The sequence below is a fragment of the Perca flavescens genome, chromosome 16 (genome assembly GCF_004354835.1).
Source record: "Perca flavescens isolate YP-PL-M2 chromosome 16, PFLA_1.0, whole genome shotgun sequence".
NCBI classification, from domain to species: domain Eukaryota; kingdom Metazoa; phylum Chordata; class Actinopteri; order Perciformes; family Percidae; genus Perca; species Perca flavescens.
The window spans coordinates 17,670,728-17,692,327 of NC_041346.1; the positions used below are offsets into that span (position 1 = coordinate 17,670,728).

General features: G+C 40.6%; 1 protein-coding gene across 2 annotated transcripts; it reads right to left on the reverse strand.

Annotated features, from left to right (window-relative positions):
• Positions 1-239: 239 nt before the first annotated feature.
• On the reverse strand, positions 240-20,333 carry LOC114571278 (protein FAM222A-like). 2 transcript variants are annotated; one of them, XM_028602159.1, is made up of 3 exons: positions 20,239-20,333; positions 10,707-10,875; positions 240-2,751 (listed from the first exon to the last, which is right to left on the reverse strand). In XM_028602159.1, the coding sequence occupies exons 2-3, from the start codon at positions 10,834-10,836 to the stop codon at positions 1,349-1,351; spliced, it is 1,533 nt and encodes a 510-aa protein (XP_028457960.1). In that variant the 5' UTR covers positions 10,837-10,875; positions 20,239-20,333; the 3' UTR covers positions 240-1,348. The 2 variants fall into 2 exon arrangements, with proteins under 2 accessions (XP_028457960.1, XP_028457959.1); XM_028602158.1 differs by having other exon boundaries at positions 20,031-20,333.
• Between the last annotated feature and the right edge of the window lie 1,267 nt (positions 20,334-21,600).

Genomic DNA, 21,600 nt, shown 5'->3' on the forward strand with positions numbered 1-21,600 from the left:
GTTAAGCCTCAAATGCCTTTGCAATAAAACTAGAAAAATGTCTCATCTTTCCACAACTAGTTTATCATTCATGAATATAATAAAAAAAGATAGTCTCAGCTGCATGTCTGGCAGATAATAACTAATAATACGTAATAACACAAACTATGTGCTGGGTTTAGAAAATCTCATTTATTTGACAATCCTTATTACGAAGAGGCAAAAAAAGGATTGAGGGATTAGGATCATACATTGCAAAATGTAGTTATTTCAACAACATCCTTCATGGAGAGCGCTCGCATGTTTATATATAATAATTGCACTTTATAATTATAGACAGTTTGCCATATAACTCAACAGGCTGACAGAAATAAATAGTATTATAGAACCAGTGCAGACACACAAAGAGCTACTCAGTCATACATATCACACCATCAGAGATTATATAGCCCTACAAAGAAGATAGTGTAAAGGATTCAGGTGACCTGCTCTCCAACATGGCACTCATACAGTATATACCCAGGTGTTGTGCAACAGAGTCACAACCTTCCAGAGATTAGTTCATTCAAGAAAAATGAACAACCACTTCAAATAAAAAAGAAATACAACAAAAGGGCACATCTAGCTTGGCCTGAATTGCCACAGTATTGATTTGGATATGCAACAGTCCAAATACTTTGTGCTGAGCATGACTACATTAAATCAATTAAGATGTTAAATTACATAACTTTGTCTGTGGCTCCATAACAAGAACACATATTCACATTTCTATACAAATGATCAAAATGTTCCCCCATACAGCGGCCAGGAAATTTGCATCATATTGCAGAAGATGGGGCACTGCATACGTGCACAAAAAAGCCACAGACAACCAAAAGTTCAGTAAATAGTTAAGGAATGTTCAAATAAGAAGCCATTTTATGTAAAAATATACAATATATTCACAAAAGCGGTTACCAGCGACCCTTCCTAGATTCAAGTAAATGTTTTCAGAAGGGTACCAATGATTATTTCAGTTCACCACGTTTGCATTTTTGTAAAGGCCTACGGGGAAATTACCTGCAAAATATACAGATCATGGAAAATTCTGATTAGGTGCTGAACATCAGGGTTAAATGAGGAACAGCAGGCATATTTGATGGCCATTTAAGATATAAAAATAAAACATTAAATCCATAAGCTAAACCTGTATCTTAAATCATGATTATCGTTTACCTTTTCAGGCTCATAACACAAAGCCTTCTACAAATACAGTACATGCACAAACTAAAAAGGCATGTCTCAATCTCATAGGTGTATAAGCTCACACACCATTGTCTATAAAAGGTTTGTCACTTCTGCGTTGCGTTGTGTGGCAGCACACCATATCTCATCTGTAGACGGGGAGCTGGATGTGGGTTTGCTGGTGGTGCTCCAGTAGCTGAGGCATCCCCATGGCTTCGTACCCACGGCCCAGCATGCGCTCTTTGATGCAGGGAGGCTGGATCTCACTGATGAGGCACTCCAGAGACTGCAGGCTGCTGCTAAGTACTGCAGCGTGGCACAGGCTAGAACTAGGCAGCCCACAACAGAGGTTTTGGTCTGTGCTGTAAGCCTGGGTATGAGGAAAAAGATGAGGGTGGAGGTGTGGTTGGTGTCTCTGTGGGTGGTGGTGTTGATGGCAGTTTGGTTGGAGATGGGGATGGGACAGCCCCAGGTCTCTAGGCCTGGCTGCACATGTACCCGTTGCCAGCACCTGAGAAGTATAACAGTCACTATCAGGGGTGGCCATGACACTGTCCCAGAGAGGAGCAAAGTACTGTCCGACAGAAAACTCCCCCTGCATGGCGGCACAGTTCAGAGAGGAGCTGCTGACTCGCTCCTGTCCAGCGCCCATGCTGGCAGGATGCGGCCTATAAGACAGCTGCGAGGAGCATGGCAAAGGGAGGCAGGTTTCAGGAGACTGGCCAAGCCTAGCCTCTGCGGCTCTGTGCCTCTGAGCACTGTTACTCATGCTGTACATCCTCACTGCTCCCTGTTGATAGGCCTGCTGTTGGATTTGATGTTTATGCTGCCACATTGTGTAGTCTCCTTTCTCTAAGTACCCTGCTTTGGCTATGTCTGCACTCTGTGTAGGTAGCACTGCCCCTGTAAATGCAAGATTGCTTTGGGGCTGCACTCCTAGGACAAAGTCTGTGTCTGAATGTGCCACTGCAGCCACAGCCTGCAGAGAGGGGCTGGCTCGAGCCTCTCCCCCCAGCTGCAGGGCCTGGCTGTGGGGAACTCTGCTCATCTGCCTCATCAGGCTTTGAACCTCTGCCAGCTCAGACTGGGGGGCCAGGCTCTGATCTCCGGAGGCCATCCCTGCGCTAGAACAAAGTGTCTCAATAGGAACATCATGGGGCTTACATGAGCTTATATGATAGGCCTTATGCCCGTGTCTGACTGTGTAGCCGTTATTCAGAGGATTATTATACGGTGCCACAGAAGTCTGGGTGTTTGCAAGTTTAGTCCTCCTGCCCTCAGAGTTTTTCACCACACCTTTGACTACCACAGAGGCTTTGATGATGCCCAACAAACCCTGATAGCCTCCAGAGTACGGGTGTGAATAGGAGCTATAGTGTGGGCCTGTGGTGTCTAACCCGTTGACTGTTTTGTTAAGCTGTTTATGTTGTGGCACCCGGATGTCAGACGGAAAGATTTTGATGGACAGTGGACTGTTGGCGGTCCTCTGGGCAAAAGCATCCAACTCCGCAGGAGATGGGTACCGAGAAATCATGGAGGCTGGCTCGCCTGGGAAGAAAGCAGACAGAGACAAGTGATTAGTTTACAAGCAGCCCTGAGAAATCTTTTCCTTCAATCTCAAACCTGTTTTAGAGAATAATGGCAGACATCAACATGTATAAACTAATTTTAAGGAGGGAAACACTTCCAGCAGTGTTGTAGTACTCAAGATCAGTCTTTTGAAGGTCTCTGTCTCGTCTCGGAATCAACCATATTTTTACTCGCTTTTATCTCAGTCTCAGATAAAGACTCAAGATTATATAGCTGCCTTTTGATTATTTTATCAAAGCATTTCTCATGACATATGGCAATAAAAGAGGTGAATAAAGAAGAATATGAAATTGTTTTGTATTGTTGCCTATGGTTAGCATTTTCTACATTTTATCATGTCATGCTTTGTGGGACTCGCACTGGTCTGGTCTTGGTCTTGACTCAGTCTCGATACACCTTGGTCTTGGTAATGACTTGGTCTCGGTTTAGGTGATCTTGACTACAACAATGACCTCCAGCACTGTTTGATTGGTGCTTAAGTTAATTCAACCCAAAGGTAGTTTACCCTGGGAAATCAAAAGATGGGAATTGGCAAAAGAAAAGGGGGAGGACCTAATTTTACTGAAATGGCTGATAACAGCTGATCCGCACCCTACTTTTGGTTCTTTCTCTCAATCATTTTGTAATCATTCGAGTATCGTCAGTTCCTCCCTATGACATTTGGTTCCACTTTATGCTTTTATGAACCTGAACCGATTCTACTGTAAAAGCTTGGAGCCCTAACTGTGAAGGAAACGATGCAGATGAAAAAAGACACTGCAGATTGAATTGTGTGCGGACAAAGCCGACGAGACAAACTAAGATTGGATTTAAACACTATTACTCTGGCAATTTCATGGCTGCTTAACTCCTAGCGACAAAGGAAAGGTGGAAAAGGCGCCCCATTTAAAAACAATAAATCACCTGGTAGAAATTACCACCACCTTTCAAAGTGACAGTTTTATAAAATTCGTGGCATAAAAAGAAAAGGCACTAAAAATTAACCTAGATCGGAGGAAATCCTACCAGGCAAAAGAACAAAGCTGTAATCTGCAATGAAAGGGCAAAAAATAACAAAACAATTAATTTAATTTTCAATAACAAAACCAATTCCATCTATGCATGGTGAAGCTCACTTGTTGTTCCCATTTCAAATTGATTTGGGAGTTCATTTCATTTCAGGCCTACAGTGAGCCTCCCGACTGTGAAAATGATTCAATCTACAAGATCCATCTCATGAAAGAAAGAAATTGGGTGTTTAAAGCTGTAAGGTGGAGTGTTCAATCCATCCAGCAATCTCCCAGCAGAGCCGAAGGAACAGCACCATGGTGCTAGGAGCATGAATGAATTCTACAGAGAAATACAACAAAGCAAAACACTGCTTATTATGTATCACAGTGCAGTGCTGCTATAGAAAACCATGACATCATGGGATGTTGAAAAGGTGTTCAGATTGTACACAACATCAAGATGTGAGAAAGAGGTAACAGGAAGAAACAGCTGCAATAATGGTTTCTGGCCTTTGGCCAAAAACTGAATACTCATAACCATAAACAATATGCAGAAGAGGTTCATATCCAACTGAAAGGAGCTTAGATGATGAGAAGCGATGGCACATTTAAAAATATCATGAATCCGACACACACCAGCATTGACACAACTGCACAAATCTTGTCTATTTTCTGCCTGGGATGATATTGCTCAATTACCAAAAGATAGATCATTTAGCAAAACAAGCATTTTAGCCGTTGCTTGTTCAGTAAAATGTCGGTGTCAAGCCCCTGCATGCTGCGACTGGCTTGCTGTTCCACCAACACTTCAAACACTTTGAATGCTAACACCTCTTCACAGGGTGTCTGATATTGTTAGTCCGGAGATTACAGCCCTGTCAGAGCCATGGAGACACAACACAGCTGCACTTCCCACTGTGGCTGCCTAAATGTGGCACTATGGAAACCTCATTAGCAAATAGGCCCTCCCCACTCTGCACTCACATATTAATCATCTGAGGACCACATATGCATAGAAAAGGGATTCATTTTAGTTGATCCTGATAGAATCAAGCAATGCAAAGTTAAAACTGAGATCAGAAACACCATGACCAGCATCAAAGCTGCTCTAAATTACAACCAGAGGTAATTGTTTCAATCTTCGGGACTTTATAACCAATCAGTGGTGTTAAATGGCCGTAAACTAAGCACAGCATGTTTACCAGCCAATAGTGACTTCCCCAAAGCATGTGGTAGCAGTAAAGAATAGTATATCTTGAAGTAATTCTTCACAATATTAGCTTCCTTCACTCAACCTTCCTGCAAAACAAACCCAAGTCAAATAGTGTTTAAAATGTGTGGTTCATTAATTACAATCTGGCACTATGAGAGCTGAAGTTTCCATTTGAAAGTGCCAAGAAGGCAGGAGCCTAGAGGCTGCTGTCTCACCCAAACTCTCAACATGAGGGCACATGCATACTAGTGAAAGTGATAATTGAAAACACGTCACTTCGATGGTGCGCTGCAGGTGTCCAAAGAGGTTATTTGCATCCTCACCCCAGCTCATTTTGGCCTTTATCCTGAAAACAAGCAAACAAACAAGTAAAAATGTACAAATGCAGCCAGAACCCCAAGCTTCTTACTTATTATTAGCTGCAATAATTATATTCAGTCAGCTATTTGGCTCTTTTAAAACCCTGGCATTTGGAACTCCAGCACAAAAATGTAAATGTAAATTAGTAAATATTTTCACCTAGCAGATGAAATGGCTGAGCTACAATTCCAACATGGGCTGGTTCCTTTAATCATCCCATGTTGCCTTTAGGAGATGATATTATTCATGTTGATATTAAAGTAGGTTTGCATTAATAAATTTTTAGTATGTAATTATAAGCATAGGCCAGAAGAAATGGTCTGCATACACAAACTAGACAAACTGAAAATGTCTTGAAACAGGCTTCTCCTTTAGATTGTCAACTATACATTTCTTCATGAAATGGTTTCCCGTCTTTATTTATTGAGTATTGCTGCAAAATACAGATGAGATATGTAAACAAATATGAGGCTGTTCACATGACAACGGGGGAAATGGCAGCTATGTGTTGTCAGGTAAGGAACGGCACAGAGATAATTAGCAGTCTGACCTTAAGCACTTAATCACCCTGAACCTGCAGACTGCACGCTGTTTCACTCATTCAGCCCTGACAGGAAGCACAGGAGCAGGGGCAGACGAAAAACCACACAGAAAATAACACCAGCCACTTTTTAAGAGCAACCTCATCCAAGAGTGCTTACAAATTTAAATTCTTTGACCCTTAACATTTTCCATCCACTTGGTTTTTGATTGAAGTAGGTTACGTAGGATTGAAAAAGCTTGTTTGTATTTTTCTTTTTCGCAAAAATCTGCATAATGACACTGATGTGCGATGCATCTACAACCCTAGATGGATTTAATGGTCCAGTTAGGCTTGAATGTTTTCTCGGTTGGAAGGGGCTCCACACATTAAACATGCTGCTCAACTGTTGTGGCACCACGCTGAGTGAAACTGGCACACTTTCACAGGAAACACCTAATCCTGATTTCCTCTTTCCATGCAGGGGATGTGCACAGTTGGGGGTGGGGGGCCAATTATAAACTCTCCATTACCACTAGGCCTAATTTATTGTGTGTGTGTGTGTGTGTGTGTGTGTGTGTGTGTGTGTGTGTGTGTGTGTGTGTGTGTGTCTAAAAGAAAAGAGATTTTATAAATATTAGCATGAAAATATTCAGGAGGGATAAAACATTGGGTACTTACCATACCGTGGTGTATATATATGGTCTTTCATTACCCTGATTCCACCCCCATAAAATCCCACTCAGTGCTTTCTGCCACTTTAAACTGAGCTAATCTTTTTCCCGTGGTCACACTTGAAGCCATTTCCCCCCAGATTAGAGCAGAGACCTCATTGTTTCGGAGCAGTTTCAGTTAATCACTAATTTATGGGCAAAACAAGCCCCAGAGGCAGGGCTGAAAACGGCAGTTGGACATGCTCATTGCTTTTCCAAAACCACGGCTTCCAACTATTAGCCTACATACCCAGAGGGCTAACATAAGAAAACCATTAGAATGACCACTACATATGAGTCTCACGTGAGATAAAACAAAAAAATCATAAATTATTCCTTGTTAATATCCATACATGCTGGAGTGCCAGGCAAAAATCACACAGGTCTTTGATGTTATGCTAAAGACTTATAGTGAAACATTTTAGTGAGATAATATGTACGAGCGTCTAATCCTCAGCAGGAACATGGCACTGAAAACTGGCAGTTAATTACAGAACAGTGCTTCTCAGGCAGGCATAAGTACTTGTTTACCACACCAATAATCCTTATATTTAAAATACTGTGACCTACCTTAATAACCAGGGACTGAGCGCAGCACATTCCCATTGCATTTAAAATCTATGTCTCTATTAACATGGAAACCTCCTCTATGCACCCACTTGGCCCAATAAGCCCAGTCATTAGAACCATGTAATTAATTGGCCCTGACTTCATTCATCTCTTTGAGCGAGGTTCTGCAATTGACTATCTGCTGATCAGTCACAAAGCAGAACATCAAAACTAGCAGCTGCTAGGCTCTCCCTCTCAGTTCAGGCCACACCTTTAAAATGAACTTCTTTTTTATTTTGCATCATTTATATAATTATATGCTAATTATATTGGATATTGTAATGGTTGTTGTTATTGTGATAGGGTTGTTTCAGTCAGTTTCCATCTTTCAATTGCATTTTAAACATTCAAGCAATACACATGAATAGAATAGAAGCTGAATTAATTAGTTTTTTTGGCCATAGATCATTTTAGTGACTCTGCCACTAAAATGATCTATGATGAAGAACTGATGAAGAACTGAATATGTGTGAAATATCTGGTTCTTTGATGAAACAGTAGAAGGTACCAGACATGAACTCCGACTCCCAAAGTGCATTTTGATGAGAAACATCCAGTCACAGAGCTACTAACATTCTGTTACGTGCACTAACTGTGGGCCAAAGCTAAAGATAGATATAAATTAGGTATAGTAAATGTGTCATAAAACCAAAACAATGCACAGAAAGAAGCCTAAAAATCTCAAAGTTGAATGCCAATTCTCTGGGTTTGTCACTAAATGACCCCTTACACATTAGAGTCATTTGACTCAACAGATTAATATATGGAGATGCATTAATATTTACAGTATTTCCCATGGGGTTAAAAGAAAATCGCCAGTTAATGCCTCCATGTGGTTTACTCAACCTAGCAACCCAGAGGACCATTAGATAGAAATGGGTGAGGCGGTGAAAGTAGACAGAGAGGACATGCTGACACCAGAACATATGCTCTTAAATCTCAAACTAAACTCTCTACTCACAAACTTCTTCTGTAAACACAAAACAGACACTCATTTACCCCATTTGCACATGCCTCCCTCTTTCCATGTCAGTGATCTCTGCATTAAGAGTGTTCACAGAACAGAGTAACATCAGGGTTGAACACTTAGTTATGTGTGCTCAAAGAGGCTCTGGCGAATCCTCCTTTGCACCAGTGTCACTCCTCATTTGTTTCTGTGACGCTTGGCCCAGCTTGGGCAAACTTTCCCCTCTCAGAGCCGACCCGAGCATAGACCAGCAGCGTGGGAAAAAGCATTTCCAGGCCCTGCTTTCAAGCTGAGATAGCAGAGAGGAGAACAGCTCTCATTCACTCTCATCACATAATTCCTAACGCTCGTTCCTCAGAAATCTCTCTCATGGGTTTGTGTGGCTGATAGTTTTCATGCCACGTGCCTTCCATTTATTGATAGCTTCAAATAATAATTGGCTTTCAAAAGTGCAGCAGCGACTAAAGTCCCTATTTAACTCAATCCAACAGCGACTCATTTAATGAAGAAGCCTGGGCTACACAGACCGAGCTCCCATCAGCAGTCTATTCCCTGTGGTTGTGCTTGAAATGTCAGGCTACAGCTGGAGGGTGCTGCACTATGCACAGTTGCAGTACATAAAACTCAAATGGGAAGGGCGGGAGGCCCTGCAGGTAAACAGGATAAGAAACGCACCCCTGGTTCTGCCTGAGGCAAACTAGGCCCTTCTGTTCCAGCGTTTAGCAGACAAGTGCTCCAGTGATTCCCAATTAATATTTAATAGCAAAAAAGGCAAAACGGCATTCCACCTGAGGAGAAAGATGGGAGATGAAGCGGAAGAGGGAGAGATTTTCACTAATTCAAATATGAGTCAAGTTAGAAACGCATTGTGCGGCTGCAAGTAAATAAGAAAGAAATAATAATGCAAAACACTATCCACGCTTTTTGTCAATTAATTACACCGTCTGTCACCATGACCACATAGGTGTTTTCCCTTATTTTTTGCTGATTAGACTTCGTCTCAGGAACGTGTGGGAATTTATACATCTCCCGGACTCTCCTGTTAATCTTGTAGCACCTGTTAGATCAAGAAAGAAAACTTTTATGGTTCTTTTAAGTACATGGAGTTTGGTGACCCTCAAGCGTGATTCCACCTGAGAAAAGGTCTAATTATCCAGAATAAGTGAAAACACCTGTGTGTACGTGCAGGTGTCACTGAAATCTGATCATTACAGGGTCATCTGAAAACACTGTTGGGCCGTCTATACTTCCCAAACATACATTTACTACGTTATGCATACTCAATGGAAGATCAGATGTCATGATGAATGAACAAAGATATCCTGCATGAGAATACACAGGCTTAAGAGAATGAAAAAAAACAAAACATGAACTGGCAAGTGATCAGTCAGATAAGATAATCCTGACCACATAGTCTAAGATAATATCGATAGTCAAATTACGGTTATTTTGTCAGAGACAAATCTGAATGCACGCAATGTTACTGGTCAATATTTGCAAGCTCTTGCTTTCAATGAGACAGTCTGAGCCCGATTCCTGTTAGCTTATGCAGTGCGGTAGCTGCTCTTCCATATCTCCAAATAAAACACAGACAGCATATATGACAGACAGCATAAGATCAAAATAATAGCACAATACCTATACCAAAAAGAAAATCTTTAAAGGACCAAATCATTCAAGAAGTTTCATGGCTAAGTACATTAATAAGGCTGCAATACACACCCAGCAGAACCATTACACTGTAAGTAGTTATAGATCTTCAATATAGCTTCAAACCAGAGCCAGCGTAGAAATATACACGCATCAGCAAATATTTTAAAGCAACCGAGAAAAGGAAACCACAGCAGAATAACTTCATTTGTGGAACTATGATCTCATTATGTGAATCTAGACTGTCCAGGAAGAAACAAGGCAATTTGGACCACTACACAAATAATATGGATGCAGAGTAACCCACATTAAGAAAGCAGTATCAGACCATGAACCAAATCTGCAAACAAGTCACATTCAATCAATTAACTGAAAGAAATCTAATCACAAATGTCAGTCCAGGTTAGGTTGAGACACCCACTCAACCTTTAAGTGACTGTAGCATAATCAGTCATGATGAAGGTCAAACAACACAGACAGGGAGCACTTTCTGCACAAAATGTGAACATCATTAGTAACCCTGTATGTGAGTTGATTAACTCTGTAATTTTGGAGTCCACTCTGACCTGCATGCATATGCACTGCAGGAGCACACTGATTAGTAGCCCAATTAAAAGGCATCATCATCATCATCAGGAGGCCCATTATTTTGAATTCTAGAAGATTCAGAGCAAGTGAAATCTCAGCGCACCCTGCTAAAACCATGCATGAGCTTCATGTGCACATGAACATGACTGAGTAACTCATTAACATGACCAAGATCCTACTAATTACCAGTATTTTCTATGTTCGTAAAAAAAAAAACTGTACAAACTGTGTATTTGTGGTATCTGTATAGTACTTGCTGTCTGTCCTCTCTGGCAAAATGTTGTCACGTGTGATATAAACTCACCTTTGTGGTTGTAAGGCTGCAGTGCTGGTACTGACAGCAGTAATGGCGGTGGAGGAACATCAAGGCTTTTGGGTGTGCAGGCCAGACGCTGCGACGAGTGATTCTGCCGTCTCTGGATACAGGCCAGCATGATAGTTCTCTAGGGCTGCACACAGCCTGGATAAACCTGCTAGAACAAAGAAAAAAACAGGTTTTAACTGTGTAGCCAATACATGTAACACCAAATGAAATAGAGATTAAACAATACTTCTCCTAGTCTAGTCTACAGGCATGCTATGTGAGGCTGTACTTCAGGACAGCGGTGCTTTGAGCTAAATGTTAACTTTAGCATACTCACGATGGTAATAGTAACATGCTGATGTTTAGCATGTACACATTAACCATGTTCACCATTAGCTAATCAGCACATTAGAACACAAAGTACAGCTGAGGCTGGTGGGAATGCTATTAGTTTTGCAGGTATGAGGTACTGTTAAATGTCAGCACCAAAATGTCATGGCAATCCATCAAATAATCAAATTAAACATAAATGTCAACTTCGTGGTGGCGCTAGAGGTAAAGTTGGACAATTAACAAAGTCAGTAGGTTTCATACCTCAGGGGACCGCAAAAGTCAGTGCCAAATTTTACGGCAATCAATCCAATAGTTGTTATTTATGTAATTCAGTCTGGACCAAAGTGGTGGAGCAACTGTCAGACTGAGATTGACATCCAACGACGCACCTAGCGTGGCTCAAAAACCTTTCACTTCACCAGAGATGATTTGATCCCTAATCAGTTTTGTTCTCATGTCTTTTTGTGATTGCTTAGGCACAGTGTCCAGGATGACTGGAGGAAAAAGTAGATGGAAACTTTAAAATTGGAAAGACATCAAATGATATGCAATACATACAAACTCTTGCATCAAAAATATGTTTGATGTTGGAAGAAAAACTGCAAGCTTGCTGGTAGAGAACATTAAAACCCCATATGAAGCTCTCCTCTTTTTTCATTTTTCCACGTTACTTCAATAGCTTACATATATGAAAGTCTGCAACCACTTGGCTCCTTTTACTACATTAAAATTCAGGAGCCCCACTTTGAACTGCCTAGAGTGTGCATTCAAAAAAGTAATATCATATGATGATGACTCCATCTAGTCCTTCTTCCTAGTTGTTATGATGGCTCTTTCCTGTTATCAACCTTGTTCTGTCGGTTGCAATCACACAGATCACTTACATACGAGGCCTCCTGTAGCCTTGGGCTGTGTGTTTCAATTTATAACTAGTGCTGAGACCTGGGTTTATTCTTCTGTAAATTTATGGCTGTATTGATCAGCAGAGAAAGCTAAAAGCAGCTCACTCCCTAAAATAGGCTGTTCTGTTTGCAGAGTTAAGTATTGTCAGAGGAAATGAGAGGCTGTGTCTGAAAGAAAAGGCGCCTCACCACACCATCTTCATTTTGAAGATAAAGCCAGGCATTGAGGGAATATTTCAGCGATAATCGCATTTGACATTCTCTTTTATTATCTGGCAGAGTCACCCAGTATGAATGCAAGCACTGCCAAACTAGCTATCTATTGTAATTATTTCTTACTGTATATGAATCAGGTACCTTATAGACAGACGACTGCAATCTATGCAACAAAAATCACAGACCTATAGGGTATTAATAGTCAGTCCAATAATGATGGATGGAAACACAGTATTTCATTACAAAGCAGTGGTCCCCAACAGGGATAATATAAGCCTGCAGCATACAGCTGTCAGATTGCTTCTTTTTCGCGTTTAAGGTTCTTTTTGATTTTTGCTTTCATTTCTCCCTCAGGGTCCAGAGGGCTGCTAAAGTGAGTCAACCACAAAACAGCGTTCAATGACGAGCTGCAGAAACATGATTACCTTCACCTCAAAAGGAAGAAGAGTCAGGGTGGCTTTCATTTTACTCAGGTGCCAACATACACACACAAGAAAAGATTTCCTCACTCTTCCCTTTCTAGTGTAGACGCTCCCCTCCTCCACTCATCTGTCCCTTGGTGACAAGCCCACTTCAAACTGCTCAGTGCAACCTGCCTCATCTGAGCACACACATCTGAAGAGCTAAAAGCCTCAGCACGGTCAGATTCCATTTAGAAAATAATGGCAATTTCACAACAACCCTTCCATTAACACACAGGTGTCAAGAGGGAGGTGCCCGAAAACGCAGAAAGAACACAAGAGAGAAATGGTTTCTCCAGGGAAATCCCTTCCTGAGCAAAAATTAGCTATGAATTGGAATATGTTCTGTTACTCCCATAATTTGCTGCTGGAATAAAATACATCAAGGAGAGCATTATAATTCAAAGAGAAGCCAGCAGAGTCTTAAAGAAAAAGAAACTTTTACTGAAAGCAGAAAAGGGACCCAGAAATGAAGCATAAAGTGCAAGTAATGATGCTTTCTTTTATCCGGGTGTCTCAATTGTAAATTTAAAAGGGATTTATTGAAAACTTTAGCTTAAAATTGCCTTCTGAATCTTGAATTACCCAAAAAAGGGGAAGAGAGATATGAGATCAAAGTGATCCCACAATTCATGATATTATCTGGGATAAGTTATCAAGCAATAACAATTCTCCAGCCCTCCATATAATGTTCTGTCTTGCACTTTCTTACAATGTCAAATCAGGATATCTCACAATAGTGAGTGGCTGTAATAATACAGAAATTAGGGGCATGGCAACTGCAAAGTCAGCAATCTTAAAAATGGCAGTGTTCAGCATAGTTCAACTCAACCTTCACAAATGAGGTCAAGAATCTTTGTCATTAACATAACGGCCTCCATCCAAACCAGTTTTTTTTAATTAGCTTTGCAATCAGCAACTAACCTGCCTTTTGCAAGACATTATAGAGGTTATAAAGTAGTTGTCTCACTTTTCACATTTCTTCCCAAGCCCATACTTTGGCACGTTCCCTGTCTTTCAAGTTCACATATTCAAGGACTTTTCTAACATGCATAATAAGAAAAAAAGCACAAAGTTTAAGCTGCAAGGGCGTCTATAATCTCCTCCACTCTCAGGCGACATTCAGGCAGCTGATAAGCAGTGTGGTCTACTGAGGGCCTGACAGGGAGATAAAGACATTTAGCCTTCCAGTCCATCTAACTGTCCCCCAAGGATGTCCTGGCAGATAAATGTATTTTTTCAAGCCTCTTCCCGAGTCATGCAAATGCAAAATGCCAGACCCCCTCCCCCCCCAATGCATCATCTGTCCTGGGATCAGGAGAAGGTCAATTGAAGAGTCATAAGGGCAGTGACGGAGAGACTTTATAATAGCTGCTTTAGTTTAATAGGGAGATAGCTAAAAACTGAATTTTAATAACATCAGTTTAACAAAAACGGCATCCTTCAGCATCATCAAACTAGCACCATTCATATTTATGCTGTAATAGGAAGAAGTTAAACTTCAGACAATGTGGATCATATTTTTTTAAGATAATAAGTAAAAAAGATCAAAAATGTGCCATGCCTTGCATTTTACCTGTTTTGCTATACAAAGGGGCAGCACAAGAATATCCATCAAAGCAGGAAAAAGCCCTAAATTATACTGGGACTCAGACAAAAGCATCTGTCACGACCTTCTGGAGTCTTGAGTATGTGCAGCATCAAGGGTCAGAGCGAAGATAGAAGCAAATTGCAAAGAGGGAGGCTCCCTCTAAACAAACATGAAATGCACAGAAAAAGATTGGCTCTACACACACTTTCACCCTGCCACATTCACACATACACACCTCCCTACCATCTCAGCTCCTGTTAGCAGTTCTCAGAATCCTCAGTTAATAATTAGATGATAATGGAAAAGGTCTTAGACAAGCACCCTTTTCACTATCTGGGTGGATTAGCATGTGAGTGCTATGCTAATGTTTTCCCTTCCTTCCACTCAAAAACTGCAGATGAGCAAAAGGAAAAGAGTACAAAGGCAGAAAAAAAGAATGTTAATTTAGGTGGAAAAGAATTATTAACAAAGAGCAATTGGTCATTACAGAAGAACAGATCAGGGTCTCTCTTTGAATGAACAGGACTTGGTCCATGAATAACAATCCACTTACTGTATAATTAATTGTATATCACGTATGGCTTTTATACTGCCTTAAAGGTAGGCACTGCAAGAGCCTGTCTAAGTAATGGAGACCAGACAAGTAGTCTGACATACAGACAGAATTAGACAGCAGTGTTGCAGCAGCTTCTGGATTCATCTCTACACACACACACACACACACACACACACACACACACACACACACACACACACACACACACACACACACACACACACACACACACACACACACACCATACATTTTTAATAGAATCTATCTGGATTAGCCGATATGAGCTGACCTGGTTAAATCCTATAATAGTTTGCATAATTGATATCAGAGCAGCATATAAGACAGACCCAGATTTCTCTCTTCTTCTTCTATAGAGGGAAAAAGGACACAAAGGTTCACATACAGGATAACCAAACAACCCAGAGCCACTTTATACACTGCAAGAGCACTCAAGGCCTGCAGGCTGATAACAATGTGCCTCATTTCCATTGAGATTAGCTAAAAGGTATTACAGCAGTGTTAAAAAGCGTTTCCTATACAATTCATGTGCAAGCACAACATGCTATACAATTGCTGGGCAATATTCAGACAGATGTCCAGAGCTTTCAGTTGGGTGTAAATCACACAGCGTTAATGGCTGTCTGGGAAATACATTAACATTACAGTTTCTCCCATGCAAAATTTTCATGTAGCCAACACAAAACAGTCTCTATACTATTTCTATTGAAATTAAAGTTGTTTGTATATGCAATGTCCAATGTGGTCCGTCACTGTTAAAATGTTTCCTATATCTTAAATTGCATATACCCCCTGTAACCTAGAGCTGCAACTAACAATTATTTTCATTGTTGATTGATCTGTCGATTATTTACTCAATTAATCGATTAGTTGTTTGGTCTAGAAAATGTCAGAAAATGCCGATCAGTGTTTTCCAAAGCCCAAGATGGCGTCCTCAGATGTCTTGTTTTGTCCACAACTCAAAGATATGCAGTTGCCTGTCATAGAGGAGGGAATATTCACATTTAAGAAGCCGGAATTTTTATTCTCAAACCAATTATTAAATAATCAAATTAGATGGTGATTAATTTAATAGTTGACGACTAATCAATTAATCTTTGCAGCTCTGGTTCAACCACTTTTTCATAAGAAAACATGTTTTTTTTTAATTAAACTTCCTTACAAATCAGTGTCAAAAGCAAGGCTGATATAATTTGTCTTTAGTACAAATAATTGCTGGTGCCTTATATGAAAACTACATCAATTGGCATTTAGTTACTATTTACTTTGGCATGTACATTGTTACTGACTTGCTTTCTATATTGCATCTATAGTTTGAATTTATTTGGAAATCAAAGTAAACTACATATCTATCTATAAATTGGGAACTCTGTGTGTGTGTCCCCACACATGCACAGCACCCGCGAGCATATCTGTCCTCTCTGCATGTAGACAGAGTGGGGCTCTGACGAGCGCGCGCAGACACACACACACACACACACACACACACACACACACACACACACACACACACACACACACACACACACACACACACACACACACACACACACACACACACACACACACACACACACACACGTTTGTTGGACAGGTTGGGGGTATTTTGTGTGGAGTGTTAAATGTTTTAAATAAATAACAAAATGTTCTATGTAAATAGGATAAATAGGTTTGGAATAATTTTTTACAACTGAAATTTATTTTTTGTTATTACAGAGGTAAAGCACTGAAAAAAGGGGACACATGAGCTGCAGCCGAGCCGCAACTGATTGAACCGCACTTAGATAAAGTACACACTGGGAACCAAACAATTGTCCATTTCTGAAGAGGCACGCACTCCAAAAGGGCACTGCACTAGTTAACTATGAAAAAGCTTAACGACATGTTGTGGATATGAATATATGTCTTAGCTATGTGCAAGGAAAACCTACAGTCAGTCACACAAAGCCTTAATTAGGAAGATTCTCAAACAAAATTTTTTTGTGGAATTTAACATCTAACACTGCAGCAACAAATGGTATGAAACGGAGTCCAACTCCCTGGGATCAGAGCTTGCACCATTAATTACAGCGGCAGCTACTGCCAGCATGAAGTATTAGTCTAGGATGTTTACAGTTTTGACAAAAAATGAATCATTTACTTTGGAGTTAATATAGGGCCACTGCTATGAGTCAGTATTTTATAGCAGTATTGGTATGATGATTAGTGGTTAACCTACCTAATATATCAATATTATAATAACCAATATATTATATAATAATACAATATTGAACATGGATTTGTTTTTGTGAAAATAATAATTCTGACTTTATATGTATACAGATGCTGAGAACACAATTTAGCCATTAAACCAAAGCTGCACAATTAAGTCTTATCTTCAAGAGCAGCCTTGGAAGGGAGTAGAAAGCCTTGGACTGACCCAAAACTACCCTTGCCCACAAACAGTCCCAAGGTAAAAAAACAAAAAAAACACACACACTGCATGGGGTAAAGTCTGGCCAAAGCCAAGGTAGCATGAGAGGGTAAACAGAGCCTTATCTTATCCTTATCCCAGTATGCACACTGAGACACACTGTCAAAAGAGCTATAGGTATGCTGACCAGCCTTTAGAAAACCTTGACTTCAAAGATAGCAGATGGTAAAAGAGTCAAACTATGATTTTAATTGATTGTTGACCCCATTCTCATCAACTGTTGTTAAAACCATAGAAGAAGACAAAAATGACAGACAGAAATTACTTTATATTTCACAAACACTCAATCCTCCCAACCCCCTTTACTCAAGCCCGTTCCTCTGGCTGTTTACTTTACTGTTAAGGGTCACTGATTCCTTCAAGTCATTAAAATCTTCAAGCAAACATGAAACTAATTAGAAACTGTAGAGAAAATGCTGCCTGTATGGCTCTAATGTGGCAGATAACCTAATGATAAGCTCTCCACCATGCATCACAGACACATCAAAATGTTCTAGGGAAGAAAAAAAGGTCTTTGATCTACGGACTATCTAAGAATGCCATCATCTAGCTGCCTTTCTATTTAGGGCAAATGACGATGCATCAGTTGCAATTTGGCAGTCTTAATCATTAATTTGAAGTAATGACTGAGCGCCATCATGTAGACAAAAATGAGTGGAGCTCCAAATAACCCCTGCAGTCCTGTCCCCTCCCCCAATGACCTCGGAGGCCTAGTCCTTAACCTTCCACCCTTAACCCCCATTTCACTCCCCCTTCATCCTATTAGAATGAAAAGACCAATTAGACAGATTTCAAAAGATGGCAGGCTGCCTGTAATTACACATGACATCTCTTAGCAGATTAAAAAAAAAGGTGATTACAAAGATTGCATGGGAGAAACTGCTAAGCGACCAAGCCACTGACATTATTTCTAAAAGAGGGGCAGAAGGGTTGGGTGCATATATATTTTCAAAGTAATTTTATCAGTCTGGCTCCTAACCATAGGCTAATCCGCAACACTGACTGTAGGCCTACACTTAAATCACCCTTAAATGTGAAGCTATGGATGACATGGCAGAAAAAGACATGACCTTAATCAGTCCTTGTACTGGCCTGGGTAATAGTCATCCAAGAAAAGGTCATTCTCGTGGTGAGCCGTTTCCTCCATTCAGTAATTCGGTAGGCATGGAGATTGAGCGAGCCTGGGGAAACTTCACAATAAATCAGAGCTCAGCTTCGCTCCTGAGAAGGCAAAGGGAAGCAGGCAGCCAAATGACAAATCCCTTCCCTTCACAGAGTTGGAATTACTGCTGGGGTGTGATGCGAGATCAGAGGGAAACCCCCATGGGATACCTGCACATGGACTGCTCATAACACAACGCAATTTACAAGCCTCCCAAACGACTCCAGGCCCAGGCAAAGCACTTTTTAAAAAAACAACCAAAAATATGAATATGTCATTAAGACTAGTTACGGTCTAAACAGTCTAGAATTGAAGAACACAGTGATGTCCAGATAAAGAAAGAAAGAAAAAAAAGAAAAGAAAAAAAAACATGTCGCAATAAACATTCGCTGGCTAAGTAAAAGTAGCCAAACTCTAGATTTTATAGCATATAAAGCCAACCAATATATTTGATGATGAAAAGGGGATAAGGCACTAACATTTTCTGTATGACATTGTGGTAAATCAAAAGTCACAATGTCATGCTTTAAATGTGCTTATAGGAAATCATAAGACATAAAGATAAGCCTATATCTGATAGTCACATGCCTCAAAATAAAAATAAACAAAGAGGGGGGGTTGAGGTATTTTTCTCAGTGGTCAGAAAAAAAGCAAGATAAAAAGGAGCCAATAAAACACCAAATTGCAGGCTTTCCTTCTCTGCCTCTGGTGGGAAGCTGTGACATCCCATCTCTCTGGGTAATAAAGGAGCTGGCACAAGCAGGAAAAGCATGCGGGGTAGAATTTCACACCTGGCCAATAATCTATATAGGCCCCTCTGCTGCGGCTAACCTTCAACCTCGGCTGCCACCGGTGCAGTGAGGTGCGATGATCCCACCTCCGGCTTCTAGACAATAGAAATGGAAACCTTCAGAGGCAGCCCTGAATGACCGATAATATACTTCAAAGCACTTCCCGTATCCGCTGAGATGCTGACATATAAAGCGCCTTTCATTGCGCAAACCATCATCCCAACAAAGATGTCTTTTGAGGATGAAAAGGATGAGCTAGACATTGTATCGGCTCACAACAGAGCAGTTTTCAGGAAAAAAAAGCATTTAGAAACTACAGATTTGTGTTAACCTGATGCAAATGCTTAACTCATATTATAATGACTAATTAGGCCTACTGTTTCCTATAGGCCTATTTAACTGTTGAATACATGTTGGCGAATATTCTGCCATTAGATACATTATTCTATAGGCCTATAGTGAATATAAATCACAAACCTCATAGTTAGACTCGGCCCATATAAATACACATTAGCCAATAGCAGGATACTGACATGGTAAGGGCGAGACGCTCCTATCCATAGTGCGCACTGGGCATTTTCACCACTTTAGTTCTGTCGACTTAAAATCAATGCAGGGCGAATCCTGTAGCATCTTTACAACCCTAAATATTTGTCTTATAACCTACTGTTATTGTCATGTAGTTACACAGCTACTGTTAAAAATCAATTCAGCTATAGGCTACAACAAAACATTGTCTGGACTGAGAAACATTTTCCATGAGCCCAAACAGTGCCCCTAAACATTAAGGATGGAAATAGGAAACATAATTATTGTCTTACAGAGTTTTGTATTATCATAAGGCTTGTTTATCTTTGGTTCGCCACGGCTGATTGGTTGTTCTCCTGCTCGGAAGGCGTATTTCCTTTGCAAAAGCAATCTCGGCACTGATTTCGCGAAACCTCCGGAGATATATCCATTGATGAAACTGGCTCCATTAACTTTACATCCTCGACATATTCAACAGTCGTGTATAGAAGATAATTTCACCGATTGTGTTGTCCGTGCAGCTGTCTGTATCTCATCTCGTCAGTCGACCAAGCTGTCTGTGCCACAGAGAGTGATGTCGGAATGGAAATGAGTCCCCTGCACTGTTGAAACCGGCTCTGGGCCAATCAATCAAGGCTGTATTTGAATATTCCCACGGCTCGGCCAATCGCATGAAAGAGAAGGCGGCCGCTGTCGTGATGCCAAGCCCGTCAAAGTAAGCACGTTGCTGTTTCGCGGACAGTTTTAAAGGAGAAGAACGTCTGATAAATTAGCCCAAAACAAATGCAAGCTTTTGGTCTAACTTGACTCCTGCTCGTCTGATCGGTTAAGAAAGCTACGCATCGGCTCTGTACAGTAGATGTTTTAGAGCTCAGCCAATCAGCAGTGCTTAATTCACTCTTAATTGGATCAGGTGTGGCGTGCAGAGCAGAGCTAGAAGAGAGAGCTGCATCACTTGGGGAAAGTGAGGTAAAGCTGTAAACTGGATTAGGAGCAATGCTGGACAAAGTATTCCTATCATTCAAGTAAAGAAATGTCCTCCAATCAAATGCGTTATGAACGTATACACTTTGAAAAGTATAGCCTACTGCTTAGAATTAGTAGTAATACCAATAAGCCATATATTAGCCTATCATAAATATTTGTTTTGGATTTAGAATATATGTTTATTAAAAAATGTAGAGAGAAAAAAACTTCAGTGCAATAATCATTTCAAGACTGTGGCCTGACAGTAAGTAGAGAATCAATTTTACTACGAAATCCTGTTTCTCAGGTCAGAAATTTCTCAGGATAAGAGCTTGTCACGATTGGTTGCTTAGTATGCCATTTCCACAGCAGTGTTAATGTTATTAACACGTGTGCTTCTCCTACTATGACAAGTCAAAATGTCAGCTGTAAAAAAAAGACCTATTAACCCCAACTTCCTTTGGAAAATAGCCAGACTAGCTATTTCCCCATTTCCAGCCTATATGCTGCTAAGCTAGCGTCCTGCTGGCTGTAGCTTCACATTTATCTGAGAGATCTGAGAATGGTGTTGTTTTTCTCATCTAACTCTCAACAAAAAGGCAAGCAAGCATATTTGTTTCCAGCATTTCTTCATCCTCAAATGCTGAATTAGACTTTGAACACCCATTAGTCAATATTTAACATACACTGCTGCACTCAGCACTCACTAATAAATCTTCCCAACAAACATGCGATGATGGAGACTAACCATCACAACAAATTTAACCTTTCAAATGCAGGTTTTTTTCTGAGACAGACAATCAAGTGCACACCAAGAGACTTGCAGCAGACAGACATAAATTGTTTCTTTACAGCTTCCTGAGCCTGAGTGTCATTTTTCAGTATGAGTGAGGCCTG

Excerpts from the sequence above, each read along its gene's own strand:
- LOC114571278 (XM_028602159.1), bottom strand. The coding sequence starts at position 10,836 with ATGCTGGCCTGTATCCAGAGACGGCAGAATCACTCGTCGCAGCGTCTG. Across the intron at positions 2,752-10,706 it reads GCAGCCTTACAACCACAAAG|GCGAGCCAGCCTCCATGATT; the intron begins GTGAGTTTATAT and ends CTTTCTTCCCAG.